Source organism: Plectropomus leopardus, chromosome 1, assembly GCF_026936395.1.
Source record: "Plectropomus leopardus strain MGB_pleo_1.0 chromosome 1, ASM2693639v1, whole genome shotgun sequence".
Taxonomy (NCBI): Eukaryota; Metazoa; Chordata; class Actinopteri; order Perciformes; family Serranidae; genus Plectropomus; species Plectropomus leopardus.
This window is the reverse complement of record NC_142176.1, coordinates 1,236,929-1,262,628: the sequence shown is the minus strand read 5'-3', so window position 1 is coordinate 1,262,628 and position 25,700 is coordinate 1,236,929. Positions and strand designations below refer to the sequence as shown.

Sequence of the window (25,700 nt, the reverse complement as noted above, 5' to 3'; positions counted from 1 at the left end):
CCCCCAACACACACACACACACACACACACACACACACACACACACACACACACACACACCCCTTTACATTGATTAGAAGGCTAAGTATGATGCTGATCCAGCACTAAGCTTTAAGGGTTCAATCAGGAATGTATCGGACCTCATGGATTTTGTGTTGACTTGCATAGTATGTTCTGGAACTATTTGACTTTGACTGAATGTACGCCTTCTGAAACTCTGCAGAGCCTCAGTGCAGGTCACATTTACACACAAATACAACCAGCTGAACACACAGAGGACGTACGTTTCGCTCAGAGACAATCATCAAAACACACGTTTCAATATAACTGGAGTTACATCCTTTAAAATATCACCTGAAGGCCGCACGATTAACCACATTAACACGATGCACCTTCTACAGGACAAAAATTCTGCTGCAAACATGTTGCATCAGACTGAACTCTCCTGAGTCTTCCCCGCACTGAAGGAGTAGTGAGTATTACACCACAGGGATGTAAATAAAGACTTTGGGACAGACAAGAGTAAAACAGTGGAAGAAAAACCTTTTTAGGAAACACAACAGTAGGCAGGTTTCCATCAAAGGTTTGTGAAAACTTAAGCGATATCTTTGAAATTTTGATAAAACAGTTGCAAGATGACTGCGTTTGCAAGGAGTGATGTTATGCAACTTCTCTCGCAAAGTTACGCAACATCTCTGCCGATAAACTTCTATGGAGCACGGCGATGGATGCTAAAAACATTAGCAGGTTTATTTCTATTGCAGCCGCTCAATGAAGTGGATCTAATATCGAATAATTTCGTTGTCTCGTATCAGATCTCGGTCTCTTCTACCGTCCACACACACCGAGTCATGTTTTGGAGGATGTCATGTGACGTTGTTGTAATTTTTCCTTCTTATTTGGATTTAACGGCAGTTGGCATCCATAAAGTCGTATTATCGCCACTTGGTGTTGGACAGCATATGAGCTATAAAAGAAAAAAAAAGTGTTTCCATTGCAGTTTTGCGAAATAAACTTTTTTTGCGATAAACAGGAGTTTTTTCGAAATTGATGTGTTTCCATTTTAATGTTTCCCATCAATAACAAAGACTACAGTGAGCCGCCAAAGTCTCAGTGGAGCCGGGCTGTTAAATAAGAGCCGCAGTGAAACAGCGTTGGGTTATTTATAGCGCAGCAGTGGCAGAGACGCGCAGCAGAACGTCAGCCGCATTAAAAGTGGAACTGAACCGTTCATTTTGCTCGGCTTAAAACTGTGTTTCACTTACAAAAATCTGCACATACCTCCTCTCATCTATCAATCTGATCGGCTGGGAACATATCAACGGATCAATTATCCACCTCAGCAGTGACGTTCAGCTGCGAAGGAAAAAAAAAAACCCTCCACCTGCTGCGCTGCATTCACAAGCCCGCAAAAAACGCCAGATATTAGAGTGACACTGTGGAGCATTTTTTGACCTGAACAGTCTGAATGTAACTATTTAGTTTCCACAGTGTATTTTAGGCTTATTGTAGGAGCTGAGCTGCAAATTCACTGATTACACTCAAATACACAATTTGGGCATTTTTTTTATGCATGAACACACACAACACACACAATTACCGAAAAATGAAGAATGAAAAGTGTGTAAAATGAGCCAAACGGTTTAAGCCCTGAAAATGCTGTGAGCAATGTAAGAACTAGCTGTGCTAACATAGTTAGCAATGCTAAAGGCGTTTTTCAGCTTAAAATGAATCCACTTATTCACTTTCCACGCAACGCTGTCGCACCGCCAAGGGTCGGGACGGTGTTATCAGCAACAAATCATTTACAAGCTCAAAAAGCCAATTATCAAATTATCAAATACTGGTCCTCCTTTAATCACTTCAACAATAAATCTGAACATGAAAAAAAGAAAACGTTCCTGCTGCAGATCACCGTGAGCAGTAACAGCCTCTTATTTTCCTGTTTCAGGTTTCAAAGGAGCGTAAAGGCCTCGGGCCGCCGAGCAACAGTGGAGACAAAAACAACCAACGTCTCTGTCCAACAAGTTCAGTACACATCTGATAATTCCTGAGAGCTCAGATCTGTCTGACTCAGAGAGCAGCGGGTCTCCACAGCCCGAAAAATAACAGGTTACAGATCGTTTCTGACAATCATATAAAGACGTCGCCTGGATTAAAAGGTGAAGTCCATATTTTTATGGGCCTTAATTTTCCCCATGTTTTTGTGTTTAATAGATTTTAATAGAATAGTTTTTTGAAATAGTTTATCTGTTTCATGCAGCTACAGTTTGAATATGTGACAAAAGTTATTCATACAAAAGTTACCACCTGAGACTCCTTTACAAGGATTAATGTGATTATTGATCTGAGATGATTACAGCTTATCGTCTGGACGGAGCAACCTTTTTTAGGATTTTAGGACATTTCCAAGACTTGGGACTTTTCTAAGATTTTAGGACATTTCTAAGACTATAGGACATTTCAAGGATTTTAGGACATTAGGGTCTTAGCTAGGACCCCTGTCGGGGGTGTGGGGGATCCTCCACGGGCACTTTTTTTTTAACATAAAGCTCTATTTTGATGCTGTTTTGTACACTCTGACACGTTATGGAGACTAAAAGGACAAAAACTATTCCCAGTGTCAATCACTTTATTTTTATTGTGAATCAGAAAATGGTTGGGGGGCCACCAGGCACCCTATCAGGGGCCAGATAAGTTCAGTATAACTGATGTAGGCCTTTTACTGTAGCTGCTTAACATTATTTACTGACACATTTAAATGATCACTGGTTTCCAAAAGGCGCTCCGTAAAATGAACAGAGATCAGCTGTAATCACAAATCTGCCGACTCGATTTCGAGCCAAAGAAACGAAAAAGACATCACAACAAGACTGAGGCGGATTCAAAATCTGCATGGAGGTTATTGAAAAGTATCAATCAGAGGATGCAAGAAAGTTTCCAGGCACAAAATATCCCTCAGAGTGCAGTAAAGTCGACTGTAAAAACGTAAAGAATATGTCAAAGCTGTAAATCTGCCCCGAGCAGGCCGTCCTCACAAACTCTGAGTCTGTGTGAGACGGGGACTACGAGTCAGGGGGACCCCCAGAGACCTGCAGCAGCTCCGAAGAAGCAACAGGGCTGAGACGCCTCGACGATTCACCAGACAAAGCTTTATGGAGACGTGAGGCAGCCACTGCTCAGAAACTCAAATTACATCTGGGCTAGAGGCTGAAGGGCACGATGGAGACCCCGAAACAAAGTGGAAGGCGGTTTTATAATTGAGCTTGTTGGTCATCACATTGTCTGAGAGTTCAAACACCTTCCTGCTGCTGCCGGGCTGTTTCTCTGCAGCAGGACGGCTCGTGCCGGTCGACATGAAAGCAGCAAAATACAGATAAATCCTGGAGGGAAACCTAAGTCGTCCCAGAGAGACCCGCCGATTGGGAGAGAATTTATTTTGACCTCCAACATAAAGCCAGATCCTCGCAGGAACAGCTTCAAAACAACACCGTTAACGGCAGAGTGGAAGAGCAGAGTTTATTATCTCTACACATCAGCGCACATCTCAGATTTTTTATCATCAGTTCAAATCATTCTGGTGTCACAAACTCTGAAAACAACACTGGGCGGGTTTCCATTAACCCTCAATTTGCACAAACTGAAATTGCGAATATAAAATATGCCTATGGAAACGCATCAATTACTAAAAAAAAACCTCCCATTTTTTACTAAAACATTTTTACGCTCTTATGAGGTGGAGTTTCAGGCAATTTGAAAAAGCCATATTTCAAAAAACAGCATTGGAAACCTTTCTTGGCTTTTAAAGGTCACATGATGCTATGCGCTTGTACGCACCAAAAAAACATGTTTTCAACTCGGTGTGCACGGCACATAAGGTAACAAAGTTTTCTTATTTGGATCTATTTCAAAAGAATCATGCCAACAGCAATCTCTTTTAACCCTTCAAAACCAGAATTGACATCTCTTCTCCTGTGCAGCATTCAGACACCTTTCTCAAGTGTTTCAGCCTTTGAGCTGTGATCTAATAGCTTTGATTTCTTTCACAAACGTGAAAAAGAGGCAATGAACAATTCGGCAAAAGAAGTCCTTTAAATTTTTTTAAAAAAAATGTAGATATAGAAAAAAAAATTTAAATGCTAGGGAAAAATTTCCAGAAAACTGTAATAAAAATTATCAGAATTATATATGATAAAATTTTGTGATAGTTTTAAAGCAATTTTTCAGGTAATTTCTTTTTTTTTCTTTCTTTTTTGGGGCTAATTTTCAGGTAATTTCTGGGCCATATCTTCTTCCTTCTTCCCATGTTTTTGAAAGAATCAAGCTAATTTGCTTTGGTTTCAAAGGGTTTAGAGGGTTAATAAAAAATATTCATGCATTCAGCTTTAAGTCATGAAATCGATGAATGTTTAACACCTGAAAGAAAATAAATGTAATTTCCAACTAACTGAAGTTCTAAGTCGTGTCAGCTCAGCATTGTAGAGTTGGGTGTTTCCTGTGAAGGCGCCTATCGACAAACGGTGAGAGGAGTTAAGCCGGGAGGCGGCGGGTTAGCCGTGATATTCCCTCCGGGTGAGCTGGCACACGTAACAACACATATCAGCACTATTTGTAAAAAGTCACACACAGCGCCGCAGAGGACGCTCCGCCTGTCATTGAGATAAACTGGCTAATAATTGATCGTCACAGAAATGAAGGGGGGGGGGCACCAGGTTAAAGAAAACCCTTCAGTTATTTTGCATGTGTGTGTGTGTGTGTGTGTGTGTGTGTGTGTGTGTGTGTGTGTGTGTGTGTCCTGTGAGGGGGAGACAAGAGTCGGGGTTTAGCTCGGTTAGATTGCTGGATTTCTTTAATGGGAAATGCTCTCGCTGCATGATAATGTTCATATCTCTGAATGCTCTCTGAGAGAAACTGCAGGCTTTCAATTCTGTCTCCGTTTCAAACTGTCCCAATGCATCTGCTGCCAATGCACACGGCATTAACACAGCATTCACACGGCTTTCACACGGCATTCACACGGCTTTCACACGGCATTCACACGGCTTTCACACGGCTTTCACACGGCATTACACAGCATTCACACGGCATTCACACAGCATTCACACGGCATTCACACGGCATTCACACAGCTTTCACACGGCATTGACACTGTGTTCAGAGCATTCACATGGCGTTCACACGGCGTTCAAACGACATTCACTTTCCGTTTACACGGGCGTTCCCAGGACATTCATAGGGTGTTCACATGGCATTTACACAGCGTTCACACGATGTTCACACAACGTTCACACGGCATTCACACGGCATTCACACACTCTGAAAGCGTGGAAGGCTTCTCTTACGTTTCTGGTGACATCTATTAAAAAGTCAGATCATTAGGTGAGTGTTTGTCTGAAACAGGAGCTCCAGCGTCTGCCACCCTGCAGTCAGAGTTTTATGTGCCTCTCTGCAGAATGCTGACTGTCAAACTAAATAACTGCACGGCTCTCTTACAGGTTTGGACTGAGGTCAGAACCATCGAATTTCCCCTCCTGAACAGAAATAGCTGCATAGAGAATGAACAACAATTGATCTCTCATTCTTCAAGGTATTTGACACATCTGCCGTCTAATTAAAGGACGTCATTTTTCAACAGTGAATCAATTAAACGCACAGGAAACTCAGAGGGCGTGTAATTCTCAGAGGAAAGTGAAACGCTTACTAACTGCGCTGTCAGACAAATAACGTCCCACTGCTCCTGAGCTTTCTGCACGTGTTTAAATGAGGCAGTACGTGCTGCAGTTGGGTTCAATTTACAGTTTTGCCGCTCCCGTCCTGTACGCGCTTGGCATCATGGCTTTAAAATATCTCAATATTTTAAGGCTATATCACGATACATGATATATGTCGCAATATTGTAAACTGTAAACTGATGTTAACCAGTAAAATACAAAATTATTGAATGAACTGCAGTTACAAAAAAGTCAAATAAAGTAGCTACTGTCACATCATAGAGTTAAATAGACTACTGTTATACTACCATTTCATAAAATACAGTTATAAAGAAGTTAAATTAAGTACTTTTATAATTAAATAATTAAAACGTATTATTCTGATTAAATAAATCAAAGCAGGCCTCTGAAAACGATGTGACAATTTCTACTTGATGTTCGTAATAAAGTCATTTTATACATCACATGTGGAACAAGCTGCAAAACATTAAGTATGTTCAATATATCAATATACATATATAAATATGTGTATATATCACCATTAATATATCCTGAAGTTGGCTGTGGCTCCAAAAAAATACAAGATGGTGACAACCGAAATGCAGAACTCGAGGCTTCAAAACAGAAGTGCACAAACCAAAGATGACGTCACTCCAAACTCGCCAAATAGCGCCGCTCTATCAGTGCTTTCAGCGTACCAGCGTGACGCAAACGGCTGGATGGCGTCAGATTAGAACAGAATCAGTGCCGCTGTTTTTATACGCCAGCAGACGGAAGGACGGCAGTGGGCACGTCCACATGCAACACGCAAGGGCGGCGTCGCTTGAGAACACGGCTGGACAACACCAGTTGTATGTGCATGCGACGCTGAAGTAAGGCGTCAGTTCATAACTGCTATAGCTGCTGGTAACCACATACTAAAAGGAGTGCGAGTGAGCTTGTAGGGCGGGCGGGTCACACAAACAACAGACTTTCGTGCGGGAGTCTGGAGTTCATTTCTCATGTGGATGTGCGTTTTTTTTTTCTACATCTTACCATGTGCCTCTTTTGCCTAAACCTCACCATCTGTGACTCTGTTGCCTAATCCGAAACATCGGGACAGTCATGAGGACCATGCTGCTATCGGTGCATTTTTGACGTCAACATAACAGCATCCCAACATTAACAGCAGAAGGACGTTTCCGTTTTGGTTCATTCCTCTCCCAGCCCTCTCTGTGGTGTGACAGAACGACAAAACACAAATTACATCCCACCCGCAAATTTCAAACCCCAATAAGTAATTAAAGCAAAAATAACAAAAATAAATAATAATTACAACAACTGTAATAAAAATTCAGAAAAAGGTATTAAAAAAAAAACTAACAAAGAACTGGGAGAAAAACACCACAGGAGAAACAGTCAAGATGCTTTCTCCAAGAAATTAGATGCAACGAGAGTCAGATTGGATCCAGAGAGGTAAAAGTATTCACATAGAAAATGACAGGCTGCCATCTTTTGTAAAAACTGGCAGATGAGCCTCTCAGGGAATATTTCATCTTCTCTAATGATAAAAAGGACATTGAATCAGGATGTGGCGGAGGACTGGGGCTTTTTCAGTGAAACAGAACACATCTGTGGGCAATGAGTGAGCAGCAACACCTGAGTGTTTCTTAGAGAGACTGACCGCTGCAGACGGCTCAGGACCCATAACAACGACTTCACCCAAAGGCCAAAACTCAGTATGACTGGCTGTTGATAAGCCACACCCATCACATGTATTATCGGTACCTGGAAATAAACTGCTTAGCCTGGCTTTTGTCAAATGAATCCTATACAGGACCTTGAATTGGATTAAAGTCAGACGTGCACAAGAGGACGTGGAAAATGCACTCTGATCAGAGCCTCTTCCACAATCCCTCAGACAAATTTAACTGCAGCTCCTTTTCCCACTAACCCTTCATAAGAGAGGCCACACATGTGCCTCTTTATATATATATATATATATATATATATATATATATATATATATATATATATATATATATATATATATATATATATATGTATATGTGTGTGTGTGTGTGTGTGTGTGTGTGTGTGTGTGTGTGTGTTTTCTTTAAATCTATTGTTAATGCTCAAATATAGACTGCAAAAGAGACTTCTGGTGAACTCATGCTGACTTATGTATTTCTGTGTTTTTTATTATTACTGTATTTATTTTATTATATATATTTTGCATGATTATTTTTTGTTTTTGTTTTTCTCACAGTAATTAGTAGACATAGTCAATAGACAACTGACACAAGGATTGTTTTTTTCTTTCAATACACTTTCATGATGATATCTACGTCTGTATGTGTACTTTTTAATTCATTACTACAATTATTATTACCATAAATGTATTTCTTTTTATCTTTCATTACTAGTAGTAGTAGTATTGTTATTATTATTGTGATTATTATTGAATTATTTTAACTTAATTATTGTTATTATGTTTGTTTTTTATTATTATTATTATAGTTATTACTATTCTATTTCCCTTATCTGAAACACACAAAAACTGTCCATTTCAGCAGTGGGTTTGCTTGTATATTTTGCAGTTGTTAATAAACAAATCTTTAAAAAAAAAAAAGAGACCATATAAAACAAAGATCGTACCGTGTTTCTCTGGAAGCGAAAGCGCCACATTAACCACAGAGTCTGCTGGAAGTTGAGGAAAAGAAGGAAAACTTTTGTAAGTCTATTCTCCAGCTGACGCAGAAAGGTACCTAAAACGTCACAATTAAACGTGCACGGTCACTGACAGAGCGGCACCGTGTGACGAGTTGGGACGAGAACCTGTTGACTATTTTAATAATCAGACACGGCAGACGGATGAGACAGCGGTGTTAGGTGATGCATAAGTCATGCTGCGTTCAGCGGCTGCAGTTCATTCACTCGTCTGTTTGGTTCCACATGAGCTGTGAATCAGCTGTGATAAAGAGTTTGTGCCACATGTTGTCACAGCTGCAGTTACACCGTAAACAGAAGAGATGGAAACATTAAATCAATATTTCCCTCCTCAGACACACTCAGAAACAAGGTGAAATTCAGAGCCTGTTTAGAAAGAAGATCTCATTTCTCACGTTTCAACACTCTTCACTAACTATTACGAGCAACTGTCCCCGACACCATCACCCGACCCTCTTTAATTCACCTGCCTTTGATCAAAAAAACTCCAGCTGCACGAGTGAAGTCAGAATTAACTTTTGTGCAACTTCAGCTGCTCTCCACACGACCTGCACATCCATTAATAATAAAACTGATTCCAAATCATTTTCTGAAGCTTTTAAACTGAAACTTGATCTGTAAATATGCCATGACTTTTGAGCAGTGCAGGATACATTTCATTTATGAATGTGTTAATATTTACTTTTCAAAATCCGAATAAGCCAGTTGCACAAATTACTTCTTAACTTAAGGGGAAAAAGTTAATCCTTAAGTAAAACCCTTTAATGCTAACAGGGCTTTATCACCCGCCTCCTTATTAAACTCACGCGTATCCGAATCCAGCAGCGTTTAAAACCTCTGAGGATTGTCAGTCATAATTAGTATGTTATTGCCGCCCCGCTGCTGACATTAAAGCAAAAGAAAGCAAATTTATCTCCAAAGTTCCCTCAGATATTTGCTTTAGAATTCACATCAGAGCACATGAAGGTGTTTCCGATGCGCAGCAGCACGCGGCAATCAGCACTTTCCTTCATTAGCAGACTGAAGGTCATCTCAAGTGTCTCCGCTCGTGTGAAAATGCTTCGGCAGATTCTCAGCTGGAATAAGATGCAGCAGCAGCAGCTTTGGGTTCAGGGAGAGAAACTGACGGCAGAAATCATTCATGAAAACTGCAGCGAGCTTTAATGTTCACGAGGAAGGCACTAATTGTCCGGATTGACCCTTCCAAAAGGGTCACGCAGAACGGGAAGCTGCCCGGAGCCCCAAAACTCACAGGTTATCTAAGCAGCAATTAATCTGTGGTCATTTTTATTTGGAAGGATTTTTTATACTTTTTTTATTTGATAATTTAACCTTTTAGGGCCTGCTTTGATATCGCTCTGTGCACAAAATGTGAATGATTTTTTTCACCAGCATCAGTCCTAAGCATAAATATCAAATATTCATTCATTTTCAGAATCTTAACTATTTAAATGGCAGGTTTTTGCCATGATGTCACTGTGTTTTTAGATGAAAGAAACTGAATTATTTAATCTCCTCCGTTCTCAGTGTGTGAGTGTAGCTGCTGACAGTCTGGGATATGTCAGTGTGTGAGTGTAGCTGCTGACAGTCTGGGATATGTCAGTGATCAGCAGCTACATTGACTGTGACAGGTCACCTAGTGGAAATAGCATGTATTTCCTCCAGATGCCAAATATGGTCAAAATGACCTCATCAGGTGGAAAATAGTCAAAATGACAAATTCAGAGTCAAAAGCCCAGAATGACACCCAGAAATAATACAAGTCCTGTTTTTCTGCTCTGATGGCTGTGGGATCAAAAATGTCAGTTTGAATGGGTTTCAATGGAGCATTTTTGGACCTGAACAGTCTGAATGTAACTATTTAGTTTCCACAGTGTATTTTAGACTTATTGTAGGAGCTGAACTGCAAATTCACTGATTACACTCAAATACACAATCTGGACTACATTTAGGACACATGCATCAACACACACACAGTTATCACAACAGGAAGAATTTAAGCACCTAAAATATGTGTCAGTCCCTGAGCACTAAAGTCAAGAGGTGACAGGAAATAAGGGGAGAGAAATGGGGATTTTGACCGTCACTATGCAGCACTATCCCGACAGAAAGCACAGCCACGTATCATGAAAAATAACCACCTTTTATTTTGGTATTCCAGCAGGAAACACTAAAATATCTTGGTAAAACAACAGCTGCTTCTCATGGCACTATCTCCAGCAGAGAAACGTCAACCGGTCACGTTTTAGGAGACGCGTTTGGTTTCTTAAACTCCACTAGAAACACAGCGATGACACCATCCAACATCCCCTCGGCCACCTGATGACATGTTTTTACTGGATAGTTTAGAGTAGACAGATGACAGCCTTAACCACCTGCTTCATTGTAATTATAAACACATCATATCAGTGCAACGCATTAAAAAACAGCATCCATAAGGTAATTTGCAGAAATGTACAATGCCGACATTTTTAATTTTCCTCATGGTTGAGACAGTGATACCAGGGTAACTTCCTACAGGTTTTTATCAGTTTATCAAAAGCTTGATAATCAGATGTTTGGATGTCGGCTGTCACGGCGCGGCGGCGGGTCCGTCTGTCGGTCAGTAACTAACCCCACAGAGACTCTCCGCAGACAGACTGTCAGAAAAGAAGCAGGATCACTTTACAATGAGCAGTCCGGCTGTGCTCGGCTGGACTTAGTATAATCCACCATAATGCTCCCAGCTCTCTATGAGGGAAGCTGTCAGAGCTGGTTAGCTTCAAGTCGACAACTTGATGTGAAGGAAAAGTAACTAAACGCAGACATGAGAGGGGCCATTCAGCACCGAGCGCTTCTCTAATCTGACTGCTGTTGTCTCTCAGAGGACGAGCCGCTCCCCGCGTGTCCGGCTACAGTCACAACAAAACGCCACGGAAGAATTAAATCCTTCCCTCGCTCACAGACCGGTGGCTGTGCCGTGTCACGGGCCGCTATAATTTGTTTCCACTCGTCACCCAGAGTAGGCGAGGTCATTACTTCTTACGAGGAACATAATGATTTGGATTGTCCGTCTCCAGGCTCAGCCGGTTAATGAAGGCAGAGCGAAACGCCACAAAAATCTCAGAAAATCCCAGCTGGCATCATTTCAGCTTTCTGATGATATGATTGCTTCACTGTGCGGAGACCGAGTCGAGCCCCACCGAGGCCGACTCTAAACTCTGGAATAAAACTTTCTGCTAATAATTAACAATCACCATTTTCAGCCGTCTGACAGACTCTGCATTTCAATATGGTTCGACAGGAGCATCGGTTCATGATTTATGTGAGGGAAGTTTAACGTCCTCTTAAGTGCACTGTTTTTGTGGCACTTAAGACTTTTAATGATTGGAAATGACTGTGATCACTCCCTTTGCTGACATTCCTATATTTTAATGACTTCTTTAATGGTTGAACGAGCTCACTTCATTTATTGACACCTTTAGATGACTTTCATTGATACTTGGATCATGATCACTTTTAATCAAGGTTGGTTGTGTGCTGCTATGATGTCCTGTGTGTCTCTTTATTGTATTCTTAAATTGTTTTTTTACCACCAACTGCAGATCAAATTTCCCCTTGAGGGACAAAAAAGCTCTGAACTTAACAGAGACCAATTCTCAGCGACCAACATCTCACCTCATTCCTTTCATCAAATCAGACATTTTATTCAAAAGACAGAATCCGTATTTTTCAAATCGCCCCCATAAACATCACTGACACTCTCCAACCTATTTAGCATCTGCATCTCTCCCCCATCAGACGAGAGAGGCAGGGAAGCCGGATCAACACAGACGATGGCCAACAGGCCAGCGTCCTCGACCTACTTCAGAATTATTCTGCTTGTTCCCGACATGAATACACAGAATTTATTATACTAACCACAGAAAAACCAGTCCCTCCAGGATATCCCGGGCTGTTTTTGTGATTGTTTTTACAATCAATCAGACATATCTGCGCTGGAGCGGTTTGTCGCACATGTTTGCACGCTGGAGCGGGCTGTCGGACATGTCCGCGCTGGAGCGGGCTGTCGGACATGTCCGCGCTGGAGCGGGCTATCGGACATGTCCACGCTGGGGCGGGCTGTTGGACATGTACTGTTTCATGTACTCTTGCAACAACCAAATTTCCTTGCTTGATTCAGTAAAGGTTTAACTTATTTTGTCCGTTTACCAGTTTATAAAAAGAACAAATATTCTGCGCATAATACATACATAAAAAGAACATAATATTCTTTGCTGCACAAAAATGATGATTAATCTCTTATCAAATGTCAAACTAGCATTTAATCTTCTGCTTTTTTTCCATCCCTGCACCTTCTTTTCCTCCGTCAGCCCGTCAGACCTCAGTGTTCAAAGCGAGGATTAGGCAGACTGTGTAACACTCGACCGTAAACTTGCAGGAACAAAACAACATGTGACCCTCACTGAAGAAACGAGCGCTCTCTCTCTGCAGCAGCTGAAGCCTCGGGTTGTGTCCTGTGTAATGTGTTACTCATCCATTTGCCCCGAGGAGAGCATTCATGATGTTTTGTAATGGTCAGCTCCATCACCCTCCCCCCTGTCCACTCCAAAGTACTCACCAGGCAGAACCACTTAAAACTCTTTCATGTTTTCTCCTTCTTTTTTCCTCCTGCGCGCTGCCTTTGTTGCCGGCTGAATAAGATGCTGAGAGCTGATGGGCTGCTGGCCTTAATGGTCTCTCCCTTTTTTCAATCTCATGACTGATGTTTTGCCATTGCCTCATCCTGAGAGAACAGTGCTCAAACTTCTTGACAAAGTCTCTCCATAATTCATAGGCCCCATCGCACACGCGCGCACACACACACACACACACACACACACACACACACACACACACACACACACACACACACACACACACACACACACACACACACACACACACACCTCCTCCCGTTACACTCTCAAACATCACAAACAACACGCAGGATTCTCATCTCCATTTCTGAGGTGAGAAACAAAACGAATGCACACGAGTTGGAGGAAAAAATCCAAGAAACACCTTTTAAAAACTCCTAAAGATGACACTGCATGGAGCTACTTGTGTTTCCCATCATATGTGCCATAACGCAGCACAAAGACGTTCAGTCACAGCTTACTACGCAAAGGCAGGAAGCCGCACAACTCCAATATAACATGTCCTTGAGAAACAACAGCCAGCGTGCTCCCATTTATCAACACTGATTACATGTATTGATCTGACCGGAGCAGAGGATTCCCAGTTGAAAGGGTTCAGCAGACTGGAAACACAGCAGCTGCAGCCGCCGAGGATCATGGTCCGTCCAGACTGTTTCACTCTCACACAGCGTTATCCATCTGCCATCACATGAGGTCAACCTTTAACTGCATTAATTTTTATTATCTGGTATCTTGTCATGCTACATTTCCCCTAAAATGGATTTTACATGATCTATCAGCTCATGTTTAGGAGATAAAAAAAATAAAAATTTGTGATAGTTTGGGACAGAAAGACATCTAAATGTACAGATAAGTACTTCCTTTAACCCTTTGAGCACACTGGTTTGATTTTTTTCTAAAACCTGGGGAGAAGACAAAAAAATGAAAAAGAAATTTGTAAAAAGTTACAAGAATAACAAGCCAAAAAGAAGGTAAAAAACAAACAAGAAAATGACACAAGAAAGCACTGAAAGTTAATATATATATATATATATGACTAATGCTTTTTTTCCATAGCTTAAATATTTAGTTGTAATAATTATACCATGTACCACAGTAGTGGTACAGAAAAGTATAATATTAAATATATAATAATAATAATAATAATAACAACAATTACATTTTCTGGATATTTTCCCTTTTTTTTAAAAAAAAAATGTAATACTAACATTAATTTCTCACATTTTACTTTTACTTTTACCCTGTGCTTTCAAAAAAAATCAAACTAATTTCCGAAGCGTTCAAAGGGTTAAATAGCTTGTGAGAGGCATCTGAACGCAGAACAAGAAAACTGATGCCAATCCAGGTTTGAAGGGGTTAAAAAGTAAAATAAAACATACAAACTGATGGACTGACTGCCAGCACAAAGCTCATTTTCAGTGATTTGCGTGTGAAATACAAATTTTTTGGAGCCCAGAATCAAATCAATGCAAATACTGGCTGACGCGCTCACGGCAGCAATCTGAAAAGCATTTTGGGATGAAATGGGAACGGAAATGGAAAGTCGAGTTTAATGTGTTGGTAGACTGACAAATAGTCCTTCCAAGCGCCTGCACAAACATCATTGAATTTCGGGGACAAAACGCTTCCACATGCTCCAGAAAAAGCCCAGAGAGGCCGCTCTGCTGTATTCTGCTCCACATCAGGTGTTTGATGGCTCTGTGCTTCCAGGAGCACCGGACTGTTTGCTTTGTATGCATGGGAGGGCGGCCGGCCTGGAGGAACTATTTTCTGCAGGCGACACACTTCAATACTCTGCCCTCAACAGCCTGTTATTCTTTAAACAGTGATTGGAATTATGTTTACCATGAAATGGATAAATCAGGAGTGCAGCGAGCGTGTGCAGGGAACAATTATTGAGATGTGGCCCACAGAGCAGCTCAAGTGTTGTTTCTTTATGGGCTTGAGAATAAATTCTCAATTAATGACTCCTGCTGCTGCAGCCACAAATAATTAGCTCGACTACTGAAAGCTGTCCTCGCCATAATTAATTTACATTTGATTTTTTTTTTCATAGAACGGCTGCACATTTTTATTTTTAGTCTTAATTTTCTCACATCATCATGAGGAAATTTGACTCTAATAAGTTTAGTGGCTTTAACGATGACGATGCAGAAATCTGAGACAAACTTCCAGAGTGTCGAAGTGTGCATAAAAACCTGGGTTCAATTTCAATTTGCATTTTTGTGTCATTAGAAACACAATAAATTTCATCAGTTGACAACAGGAAACATTTATATATAAAATCGCGCTCCTCTTCCAATCAAGCATTTCTTAAACTAAGTCCAAACCACAAGCTCCATCAATCCTGAGCCTCCGCTCTGCAGCCATCTGCAGGGGACGAGCGCCATTAGTCAACTCGGCGATTAAACGCCGCTCCCTCCCCAGTCAGCACCAAAATTATTATTAAGTCAAGTCACTTTTATGACTCATCTAAAACAGAGTCTGCCTGGATTTGGTTATTTTCTTCTTATTTTCTGTGGTCGGGATGTTTTTGGGCGTGCACCCCAACAGCGCTCAGCTGAGGGCGGGGCTTTATAAAAAAGGTAGTTATCAGGTGTCAGACTGTCAGCAACAAGACTCCAAGAGACAAAAGGCAGAAAAAACTCCCACAAATATAGCAAGGTGAAAAAGCTCATTTGGATTTAGCTTTTACTTTGACTGCAGAGCGTGTTTACAAAGAGAAACCAACAATCCTACACTGTACACCTTCAAACTGAGCCCAGCGGCCAAAAAACGACAGAATATCAAAGCAAACAAACTTCAACAGAGTACAAGACAGTAAAAAGGTTAGAAAACACTACAGAAAAACGCAGAGGAGATTCCTGTGCAGCATTATCAACACAAACGCCCCCAAAAGATGCAAACCTCAGATATGCTGAAACAGCTAGAAACAAAAACCGCTTGATTTTGATCTGGAAACATCATGTTTTGGCAGTTTCTCTGGTGAGCACGTTCGCAAACAGAGACTGACATTCCTGCAGACATAACTTAACACGTCTTCAGGATTTTTCTTATTTTTATTGCACCTTTTTTATACTTGAGCCTCTGCACATTCCTCAGACAATGCTGCACATTTGTGCAAAAATTACAACTTTTAAAAACTGCACAGCTTTCTCATTTTAATCCAGATCAGGGCTGCAACTACCAATATTTTAATTATCAGGTAATCTGCCGATTATTCTCTCTGATTAATCAATTAATCATTTCATCATAAAATAGTGAAAAATGTCCATCCCAGTTTCTCAAAGTCCAGGTGATGTCTTTAAATGTCTTGTTTTGTCACTACAAACCTTCAAAAATAATGAGTTCAGGTTCAGGGCTGCAACAAAAGAATATTTTTAATCCGCAGATTATTCTCCCTGATTAATCAATTCACTCCTCATAAAATGTCAGAAAATAGTAAATTAAAATGTCCAATCTAGTTTGAGACGATCTCTCTGCATATATCACATTTTTAGTACTTCTGTGCACATCAGTTTGACAGTTTTGCAAATTTTTGCACAAACTACAATTTCTAAGAAATGCACAGCTCTTTGATTTTAATCCAGATCAGGGCTGCAACAATCTGATATTTTTACCTGCAGATTATTGTCTAAGATTAATCAATTAGTCTGTCATAAAATGTCAAAGAAATTGTAAAATCATGTACATCCCACAAATTTTTTTTGTGACACCACAATTAAAACACCAGCTGCCACGTACTGATACACATGTATCGCTCCAACTTTTTACAAAAAGCAATCGACAGTCCTGCAGAGTAAACTTCTAAACTTCTGTCATGGAAATGAGTGTTTGGGGACGTCCCGACCATCTGCCATCACTCTCAGTCCCTCTGATTATTTCTGAGATAAATGCAGCTTTTTGTTTGGTTTGTTTTGCATTTCTTAACAACCTTTTATGTCTCATCTCTCCGCAGCCGGGCGCTTTAGCTCTCCTGCACACACTCCTGGCAACCTATGAAATGATCCTACAACGCGTCTGTTGACCCAGCAGCAGCACCTCCACCTCCGCCCCGCCCCCACACCCCACACGGCATCATCTTAAAAAGCAAAACACATTTAATTAAAGTAAGAGCTCAGGAGTCGTCAAAAGCTGCATTACTATTATTGCAAGTTTGTGACAAACGTCTCTGTGACATATTGCACAGCACATTCTCCCACTGCTCAGTGAATGCAGCTGCTGGAGAGGAGAACACACACACACACACACACACACACACACACACACACACACACACACACACACACACACACACACAGGCTGAACAGCAGTTCTCCTCACACAAGCACTTGGCAGCTCTCTCTCTGTCTGTCTGTTGGCTCTGAGCTTTGCTCGCTCCGGTCACTGAACACAAGTATTCTGAATATTCAATTTATTTTAACGACTGAAGGTAATCTTCACAGAGACATGACCTGGACCTTGTGCACGCTGACTGCATGTATGTGTGAATAATAACTCCACAGCAGCTGATGGCTCACATGTGTCTGACTCAAGACCGCCATCTAGTGTGTGTGTGTGTGTGTGTGTGTGTGTGTGTGTGTGTGTGTATAAAGTCTGTTATGCCTGGGGGGGAATCAATAGAAATACTACAACAGCAATGATCAGCCTGATTCCTGACCCATCTGATTAACGTCAAACCTCAGACACAACCCAGACCAGCAGCAGACCAGTAAAGTGGGGAACTGTCACACAGTCAGTGGGCTTCAGAGTTGCAGTGTTTTTAGTTCGGGTAGCAGCTCACTTCTCCTCCTGTCCTCCCAGATACTTGATTACAGCTAATTGCATTCAGCCGCAGGTACACTACATCCAGATTAGATCAAACCCAGCAGAGCTGTGAGACCTCGGGACTGCACAATAAAGTCAAGAGACTGAGAAAAAAATCTGCTTACATTAAATAAGAATAAAAAACAACTACACAACACGCCAAAAAAGCAAGTAATTTCATTAAAAAGCAGCTCTGAGAAGAACTTTTTTAAAGCAAGCCAGCCTCAAACTGAAGCCTCAGACAGTAAAAACAGCCGTCATGTAGATAAATAGCAGCAGGCTAATTAGAACTGAGAGAGAAGCCACTAAATAAATATATAAGAGCATGTAGTGATAAAGCTGGAATTCATTACTAACACGAAAAAAATTAATATGGTTGAAGCAATTTTCAATGTAGCACAAAATTCAATTAATTATGCAGCTGGATTTTACAAGATATGCAGGTTATTCATGGTGCAAATATCAAACACACTGCAAGATTTAATGTGCAACTTGTTTTTATATGATCAACTTCTGCAGGAGAGTCTACAGTAAGATCATATTCAAAATAAAATGCAGAATATTTCATTAAAAAATAGCCTCCATGTGCGCAATGATGTGATGATATACTCACTAACACGAGCCCATTCACTGCTTAACTGATCACGTTTGTGCGTAAAACACTTAAAACGTGACAGATTCAGCGATGAAATCTTACCTGCAGGAGGGATGCGTCCTAAATAAAGTTCGTTCTCGCTGAAAATCGTGCGCAAAACAAGCGCGCCGTTAAAGGAGCGTCCCGAGAGGCGGCACGGGGGGAATTATTCTTTAAAAATAAATATTCTGCAGAGACGTCGGCGCGTAAAAAAGGGAGTAAAGTCCTGAGCATCGCAGCGGGGGAGCAGCAGGAGTTGGTAAGTTGGTGTCAGAGAGTCTGAGAGCTGCTGATCTGCTGCAGCTTCTCCCCACAGAGACCGAAGAGCAGCGGAGGCAGCGAGAGGACTCCCCCCTCCGACACCTCCGCACCGCCTCAGCCTCACCGGAAATACACCGCGGCTCTGACGCTTTGACTTTTAACTTCAGAATTTAAATACTACAAACTTAAATATGAATAGATTTTTTTTTTTTGCCGATACCCGACATGCTGATATATACCGTAAAACCTGAATGAAATATACCGGGCAATTTTTTTTGATAAAATCACTGACGAAACTATTGCTAAGCAAAGACAGAAATATAATCAAAATATTTAGCCTTTTAACCGAATTGGCTAAAAAAAAAAAACGAAGAAATTACCCAGAAGTTAATAAGAAATCTGTTAAATGTACATGAAAATCACCTGAAAAAATTGCCAAAAAACTGAACCAGAACAAAAAATCCTTAAAAATCAAAAGAAAGTTAAAAAATACAAAGCTAGAAATAACCTGAAAAAATGCTTAAAATCATAATTCTATAAAATAATGTTAAATAAATAAATATGATGATAGTTCACTGGACATTTTAGTCATAACAAAGTATTTTTACACTGTGGCATTGCTACTTTTGCTTAAGTATAATATCTGCGCACTTTTTCCGCTGTGTTTATGTTTCAGTTTATTTAGCTTTCAGGCTAACATGTTAGCATAAACTGTACTTACAGGTCCAGCAGAGAAACATGGCGCCGCTTTCTTCTCCACCTGTTGACCTGAAGTCACCGCCGCGGTGTCCGTTATTTGTTCCGTCAGCTCCCGCGAAGATAAAAACTGTCACTTTGTCTTTGAAACTAGATTTAAAGTGAAATTTTCTTCACGTCTCCTCCTGACGGTCCGATTGTTTCAGAATGCGCCATCTTGGATTTCAAACCACCTGCTTTAGGCTACATCCGATTTATTTATTTTTAATTAGATCGTTTTTTAAATAGTTGAAACCGCCTCACATCGATCTTTTACTCATCAAAGGTTATTAATAAATTCAGATTCACACATAATAAACACACATTCATATTTTTGCTTTTTCCCACCCATGAGCTCTCCTGCGTCATGACGTCAGAGGGCTCGTCTGCTTTACGCACTTCCCTGAAGTTTGTTTGTTTATTCATTTATGTATTTTTGACCATTTTTCAAATTATACAATACATGGTACAGACATATAATCCATTTTAAAACACTGAAAAATGATCATTTTAGTGACATATCTGAATATATTTCAAATACATTAATAAAAAAAACAACATTTATTTAATTATTTAAATGTAATGTTATGCTATGTAAAAAAACATACAAAAACATTAAATTGGGAGATTAAAACAAAGACATATACATCTTACTTATTTTAATTGGGTGAAAATTTTCCAATTACTTGCTTGAAAAAACCCATAACTTTCTTTTGTTTAAAAAAAAAGCTAGGGTTTTTTGTGCATTTTTTCAGGTAATTTTCCTGTATTTGGGTAATTTCTTTTTTAAATAAATACATGAAAAAAGCCAATTTGTTTAGGTTTCAAAGGGTTTAAAAAATTTGATTGTATTACCATCTTTGCTGAGCAACAGTTTTTTGTTTTGTGTGTTTATTAATTTATCTATGACCATTTTTCAAATCATACAATACATGGTACTGTATGATTTGAAAGCATATAATTTATTTTACAACACTGAAAAATGATAATTTTAGTGACATATCTGAATAGCTTTCAAATACATTAATAAAAAACAACAACATTTATTTAATTATTTAGCATTTTTTCCGGTCATTTTCTTGTATTTGGGTCTTTTATATACTTATTTCCTTCTTGCCATGTTCTGGAAAAATAACTAAATAAATAGCGGTATGCAGTTTTACGGTAATTATCCCGATTTCACTATAATACATCCATGTATTAATCACACATTCATATTTTTGTTTTTTCCCGCTCATAATCTCTCCGACAGCACATGAACGCAGCACGACGACGGCTCGCTTGTGCGTCATGACGTCAGCGGGCTCGCGTGCTTCACGCACTTCCCTGAAGTCGGATTGTTTACGGCGATCTCTTCCCGCGCTGCTGCGTTAAAAATCAGCTGATTTTCGGAGAAGCGGCGGCCCCACATGGCTCACCGGACCCCACCTGAGATCTGACGATGATCAAGACCGAGAGGATCCTGCACCTGAAGAGCTGCCGGGGCCGGAAGGTCCGGGTGGTCCGGGAACACTACCTGAGAGAGCGGGTCCCCTGCTTCAGCTCCCGGTGCCAGGCCGCCTGCCCCAACGGTAACCCCGATCAGCTGATAACACCCAAAAATGACTTTATTTACTGTAACAGTAAACTGCCCATCACATGCACACTGCAGCTGATGTTAACCCTTTGAAACCTGGACAGGTGAGCTTGCTTTCTTTAAAATAAAAATCGAGAGCGACGAGCAACTTAATGAGAAACGGTCCAATAGTTAGAAAGAAAGTAATTAAATTAAAGACGTTACAATAAAGTTGCCTAAAGATAGGTAAAAAGAAAAATATTAAATAAACATACAAAGAAAATAACCTCAAGTGGTGCCAAAAAATGTTTTTTATTCTTTTAATTCTGTTAAATAATTTTAAATAATTAAGAGAATTTTACATATATTTTTCCGGACATTTTTCTTTCTGTTTTTTTTTTCCATTTCCTTGTCACCTTTTCATTTTTTTCAGTTTGCGGGATATTTTTTTGCCACATTGTTCTTGGTGTTTTTTCTGAATTTTGAAGGAAATCAAGCTGTTTTCTCAGGTTTCAGCAGTTAAAATGTTGAAATTACTTCAATAATCAATGAAATTCATCAGAATCAGTTATTATATTGATATAATCCACACGTATACAGCATGTACCAAAGGTGTTATTTTACAGCCATTAAACATTAAAATATGTGTGCAAAAAATAAAAAGGTGGTTTATTAAAATTTCAGTTTTCTCACTGTGTAAAAAAAAAATGTAGGGACTGTTCGTTATTTATCAGAGAGGAGGTGGTGGTGCAAATGGGGGAGGCATGTCATTTTTTTAATCACCCAAAACAATTAAAGGTTATAAGGGCAACATTTTAGAAACCTTCCCAGTGTTTAAAAATATTTGACATGCTGCCCCCTTTATACCAGAGTGCATAAAACAGTGGATCCCCCACACCCTCCAGCAGAGGTCCGAGCCAAGACCCTGACGCCCTAAAATCAGAGAAATGTCCTAAAATCCAAGAAATGTCCTAAAATCCAAGAAATGTCCTAAAATCCTAAAAGTGTCTTTAAAATCGGAGAAACGTCTTAAAATCTTACAGGTACAAATTAAAAACGCGTGTTTCTGCATCGGCGTATATAATTACATTAACATTATGAAAACTAGTAAACTCGGTGTGGACGCGCGGTGATGACGTGAAGCAAAAACACGATGGAAACGTTACGTCTTCGTGTCCTCCCCCTCCAGATGGAAAGGTGCTTCCAGGCGATCTGACCCACTACGTGTTCCCTGATGTCGGCGTGGTGCTGGACTTCCTGGAGATCCTGGAGTTCAGAGAGCTGCAGGGCATCGTCTTCACGCAGACCGCCTGTCAGGCCGTGCAGCACAGCAAAGGACGCAGGTACGCTCTCACCGCCACGCCCAGCAGAATACGACGCCAGTCCCAACGCCATTTCAGGCGCGCAAAATGGTCCGCCGTCTTGGACAGCGAGCTACGGCTACACCACGTGGACAAACCACATGGTACCGACGCCATCTGACTACGTCACAGGAAATCAGAGATTTTACCACAAAACTGATTTTGATGAACTTTGGTTTGTTATAAACGTAGAAAATTGATGGTGATACTGGTGACGGTTCGAATCCAAACGAACCATGAGGGCGGATCTAATCAGCTGAAAACAGAGTTTGAGCAGAAATAATAATAACAGTCTGATAACGATCGTTTTTGGGGTTATCTTTTATTATTACTATTATTATATTAATAATTATGTGTTTATGCGTGAATCACGTCTGCGGTTGAAACTCGGATCGTGACGTGTGGTTTGTCCAAATGGTGTAGCCGTAGCTAGCTGTCACACAGTGGCCAAAAGTGTCCGGGTCACGTGACGCCCACGGGCCCAGAGAGAGTCCCGTCAGGAAAGAGACGTCCGTAAAACAGTAAATCATTTTTCGTGAGTGTGTGGGAGAGTCTGTGTGTGTGTGTGTGTGTGTGTGTGTGTGTGTGTGTGAGTGTGAGTGAGTCTATGTGAGTGTGTGTTAGTGTGTGTTAGTGTGTGTGTGTGTGTGTGTGTGTGAGTGTGTGAGTGTGTGTGTGAGTGTGTGTGTGTTTTCGGGGGTCAGCCTCATTATATCCGAGCTCTGCTGACGAAGCTCGAGGAGGGGCGACTTGAGAAACATCTCGTGCTCAAACGTGATGAACGGCGTAAACGAGAGTCCCTCACGACCTCGGCTGCTGTGTGATTTCTGCCGACGCCGTTTTAAAATGTTGCATCATCAACACGAGGAGGCTTCACTTCTGATGTCGTCAGGTAGACCGCAGGAGCTCGCTCTGATGTCACACTGTGTGTGTGTGTGTGTGTGTGTGTGTGTGTGTGTGTGTCTGTCTGTCTGTCTGTCTGTGTGTGTGTGTGTGTGTGTGTGTGTCTGTCTGTCTGTCTGTGTCTGTGTGTGTGTGTGTGTGTGTGTGTGTGTGTGTGTCTGTCTGTCTGTCTGTCTGTGTGTGTGTGTGTGTGTGTGTGTGTCTGTCTGTCTGTGTGTGTGTGTGTGTGTGTGTGTGTGTGTGTGTCTGTCTGTGTGTGTGTGTGTCTGTCTGTGTGTGTGTGTGTGTGTGTGTGTCTGTCTGTCTGTCTGTGTGTGTGTGTGTGTGTGTGTGTGTGTGTGCATGCGCAGGCAGTACAACCGTCTGAGAAACCTGCTCAAAGATCCTCGACACGACTGCGTGATGTTCGCCAACGAGTTTCAGGAGTACTCTTACTGTCCGCGGGAGAAAGGCGAGAGCCAGGACAGGTGGCAGACCAGGTGAGAGCGCACTGACAATTTTAACCCTTTAAATGCCACATTATTATCACGATGCCACAATGGGTTTTTTAATGAAAAAAAAACAAAACACAAAAAATGAATTATTTTCAATATATTCCATGCAAAGTGTATAGAAATATTTTAATTTAATTAAAATTATTTAATTTAATTAAATTTATTTTATTTTAATACCTCAGCGTGGGAAATGCCTTTGATTAGCAGCAACATTGATTTGTATAGATTGGTATTATTTTTTGTGCAGTGTCACATACTCACACTCATGTCGCTCTGCACACAAAACGTGCTTTACTAAGTCGGACTATGAAAAATATTGTACATTAATAATATTATTTTCTGTTTTCATTGAGTTTATCTTTTAACCAACATCAAATGTTTATTTTTCAGATTATTTTATTATTATTTTGTATTTTTAGGTTTTTGTCATGATATATAAATCGCCAATTTATAGATAAGCTATTTTAAAGTAATAAAAAATAGTCGTATCTCAGGTTTTTTTCACTCGCAGTGAGGGGAAAATATAAAATCCTGCTCATCTAACTGATGGTTTTAATAACGTATGTCCACTGGTTGTGTTGCTCCGGTGTGACGGATGTTGGAGGAGTTCGTTTTTGTTGAGCTTCTCTGAACTTTGTGACGGCGAGCTGTGAGGTTGTCGTGATGTTTGGGTTCCTCGAGGTGCTTCAGCAGATTTTAGATGAAAGTTTAAAAGTGCAGTTTAGTTATGTATAAACCCCAAATTCACTTCAGTTTCGGCTCAGCTCGACAGGCTGCTGCTGCAGAGACACACGCAGCTCAGGGCCCGCCCACCGGCTCAGCTGTCAGTCACAGACTCAAACCGTCAGGAAACGTTTCCGCTGAAACACCTGGAAAAGTCACAACCTGTATGATCACACATGATGTGTTCAAGGACTGCCAGAAATGTGAAAGTCCAACAATCATTTCTGTTTTTACAGTTTCTGCCTGCAATTTTTAGATTTGACTTTAGTTATATTATATAATTATATATAATAATTAATATATATATAATATAATATTTTTTATTTATTTATTTTTTAAATGGTGATTTCTTTAATATTTTGGATGATTTTTTAAAAAATGACTTTTTTTTTTCCTTTTTAAATTTTGTTGCCATTTTTTCCTTTTAAAATTTTTGGTGATTTTCAAAAATTAAAAAAACAAAATGCTAAAATGTTTTCTTTTTTTAAAAAAAACAACAAAATATTTTAGGATTTCTTTCTTTAAAATCACCAAAAAAATTCAAAGAAAAAAAAATGCCACAATATTTAGTCTCAATCCTGTTGTGTGTCATTATTTTTTTTAATAATATAATATATAAAAAGCTGTTATACAGTAATGAAAAAGAACCGAAAAGCAGCATTGATAGTTGTTCCAGAGAATGTATGGGCTTTAAAATTCACCTCAGAGTCCTGGAAAAGTCCTGGAAAGTTATCGGTCAAAACGTGTCTGATCCTGTGAACCATCAGGAAACGTTTCTGCTAAAGAAAAGCTTTCTGTCGCCTCAGTCTCTCTGGACTTCAGCTCGCTGTTAACTCTCTGCCGTCTCGCCTCTCGTCACCGGAGAGAAACAGACTCTGACGCAGACGCGCTGAATCAGCCCAAAACAGCAGACGATGGCCGACGCTGCGGGACGCTGCGCAAGGCTGCATTTTGTCAAAGAGTTCATCTGATTTCTAATTATTGTTCGTTGTCACACCCAGATTTACAACAACAACAAAAGTTTGATTCAGAAAGAACAAAAGCCATAAAAGTCCAGCAGCCAGAATCCCCAAATATCAAAACCTTCATGAAAAAATCATGAAAAAATCTGAAAACTGAGAGAATAAAT

The 25,700-nt window shown here is 40.3% G+C and overlaps 2 protein-coding genes across 4 annotated transcripts in view; one reads left to right on the top strand and one right to left on the bottom strand.

Annotated features, from left to right (window-relative positions):
* The window catches only part of LOC148190323 (multiple epidermal growth factor-like domains protein 11), a 158,907-nt gene extending 140,015 nt beyond the window's left edge, over window positions 1-18,892 (bottom strand). For 2 of the 3 annotated variants that reach the window (XM_088076744.1, XM_088076794.1), the window contains exon 1: window positions 18,603-18,892. The gene's annotated coding sequence lies outside the window, so the exon portion shown is untranslated. The remainder of the gene's footprint in view (window positions 1-18,602) is intronic. The other variant, XM_088076817.1, reaches the window with a different exon arrangement.
* A 1,934-nt stretch (window positions 18,893-20,826) lies between these two features.
* The window catches only part of dis3l (DIS3 like exosome 3'-5' exoribonuclease), a 22,782-nt gene continuing 17,908 nt past the window's right edge, over window positions 20,827-25,700 (top strand). The window contains exons 1-3 of the mRNA XM_088076627.1: window positions 20,827-21,106; window positions 22,280-22,433; window positions 23,705-23,833. Coding sequence (XP_087932753.1) covers window positions 20,977-21,106; window positions 22,280-22,433; window positions 23,705-23,833 — 413 coding nt within the window. The 5' untranslated portion in view covers window positions 20,827-20,976. The remainder of the gene's footprint in view (window positions 21,107-22,279; window positions 22,434-23,704; window positions 23,834-25,700) is intronic.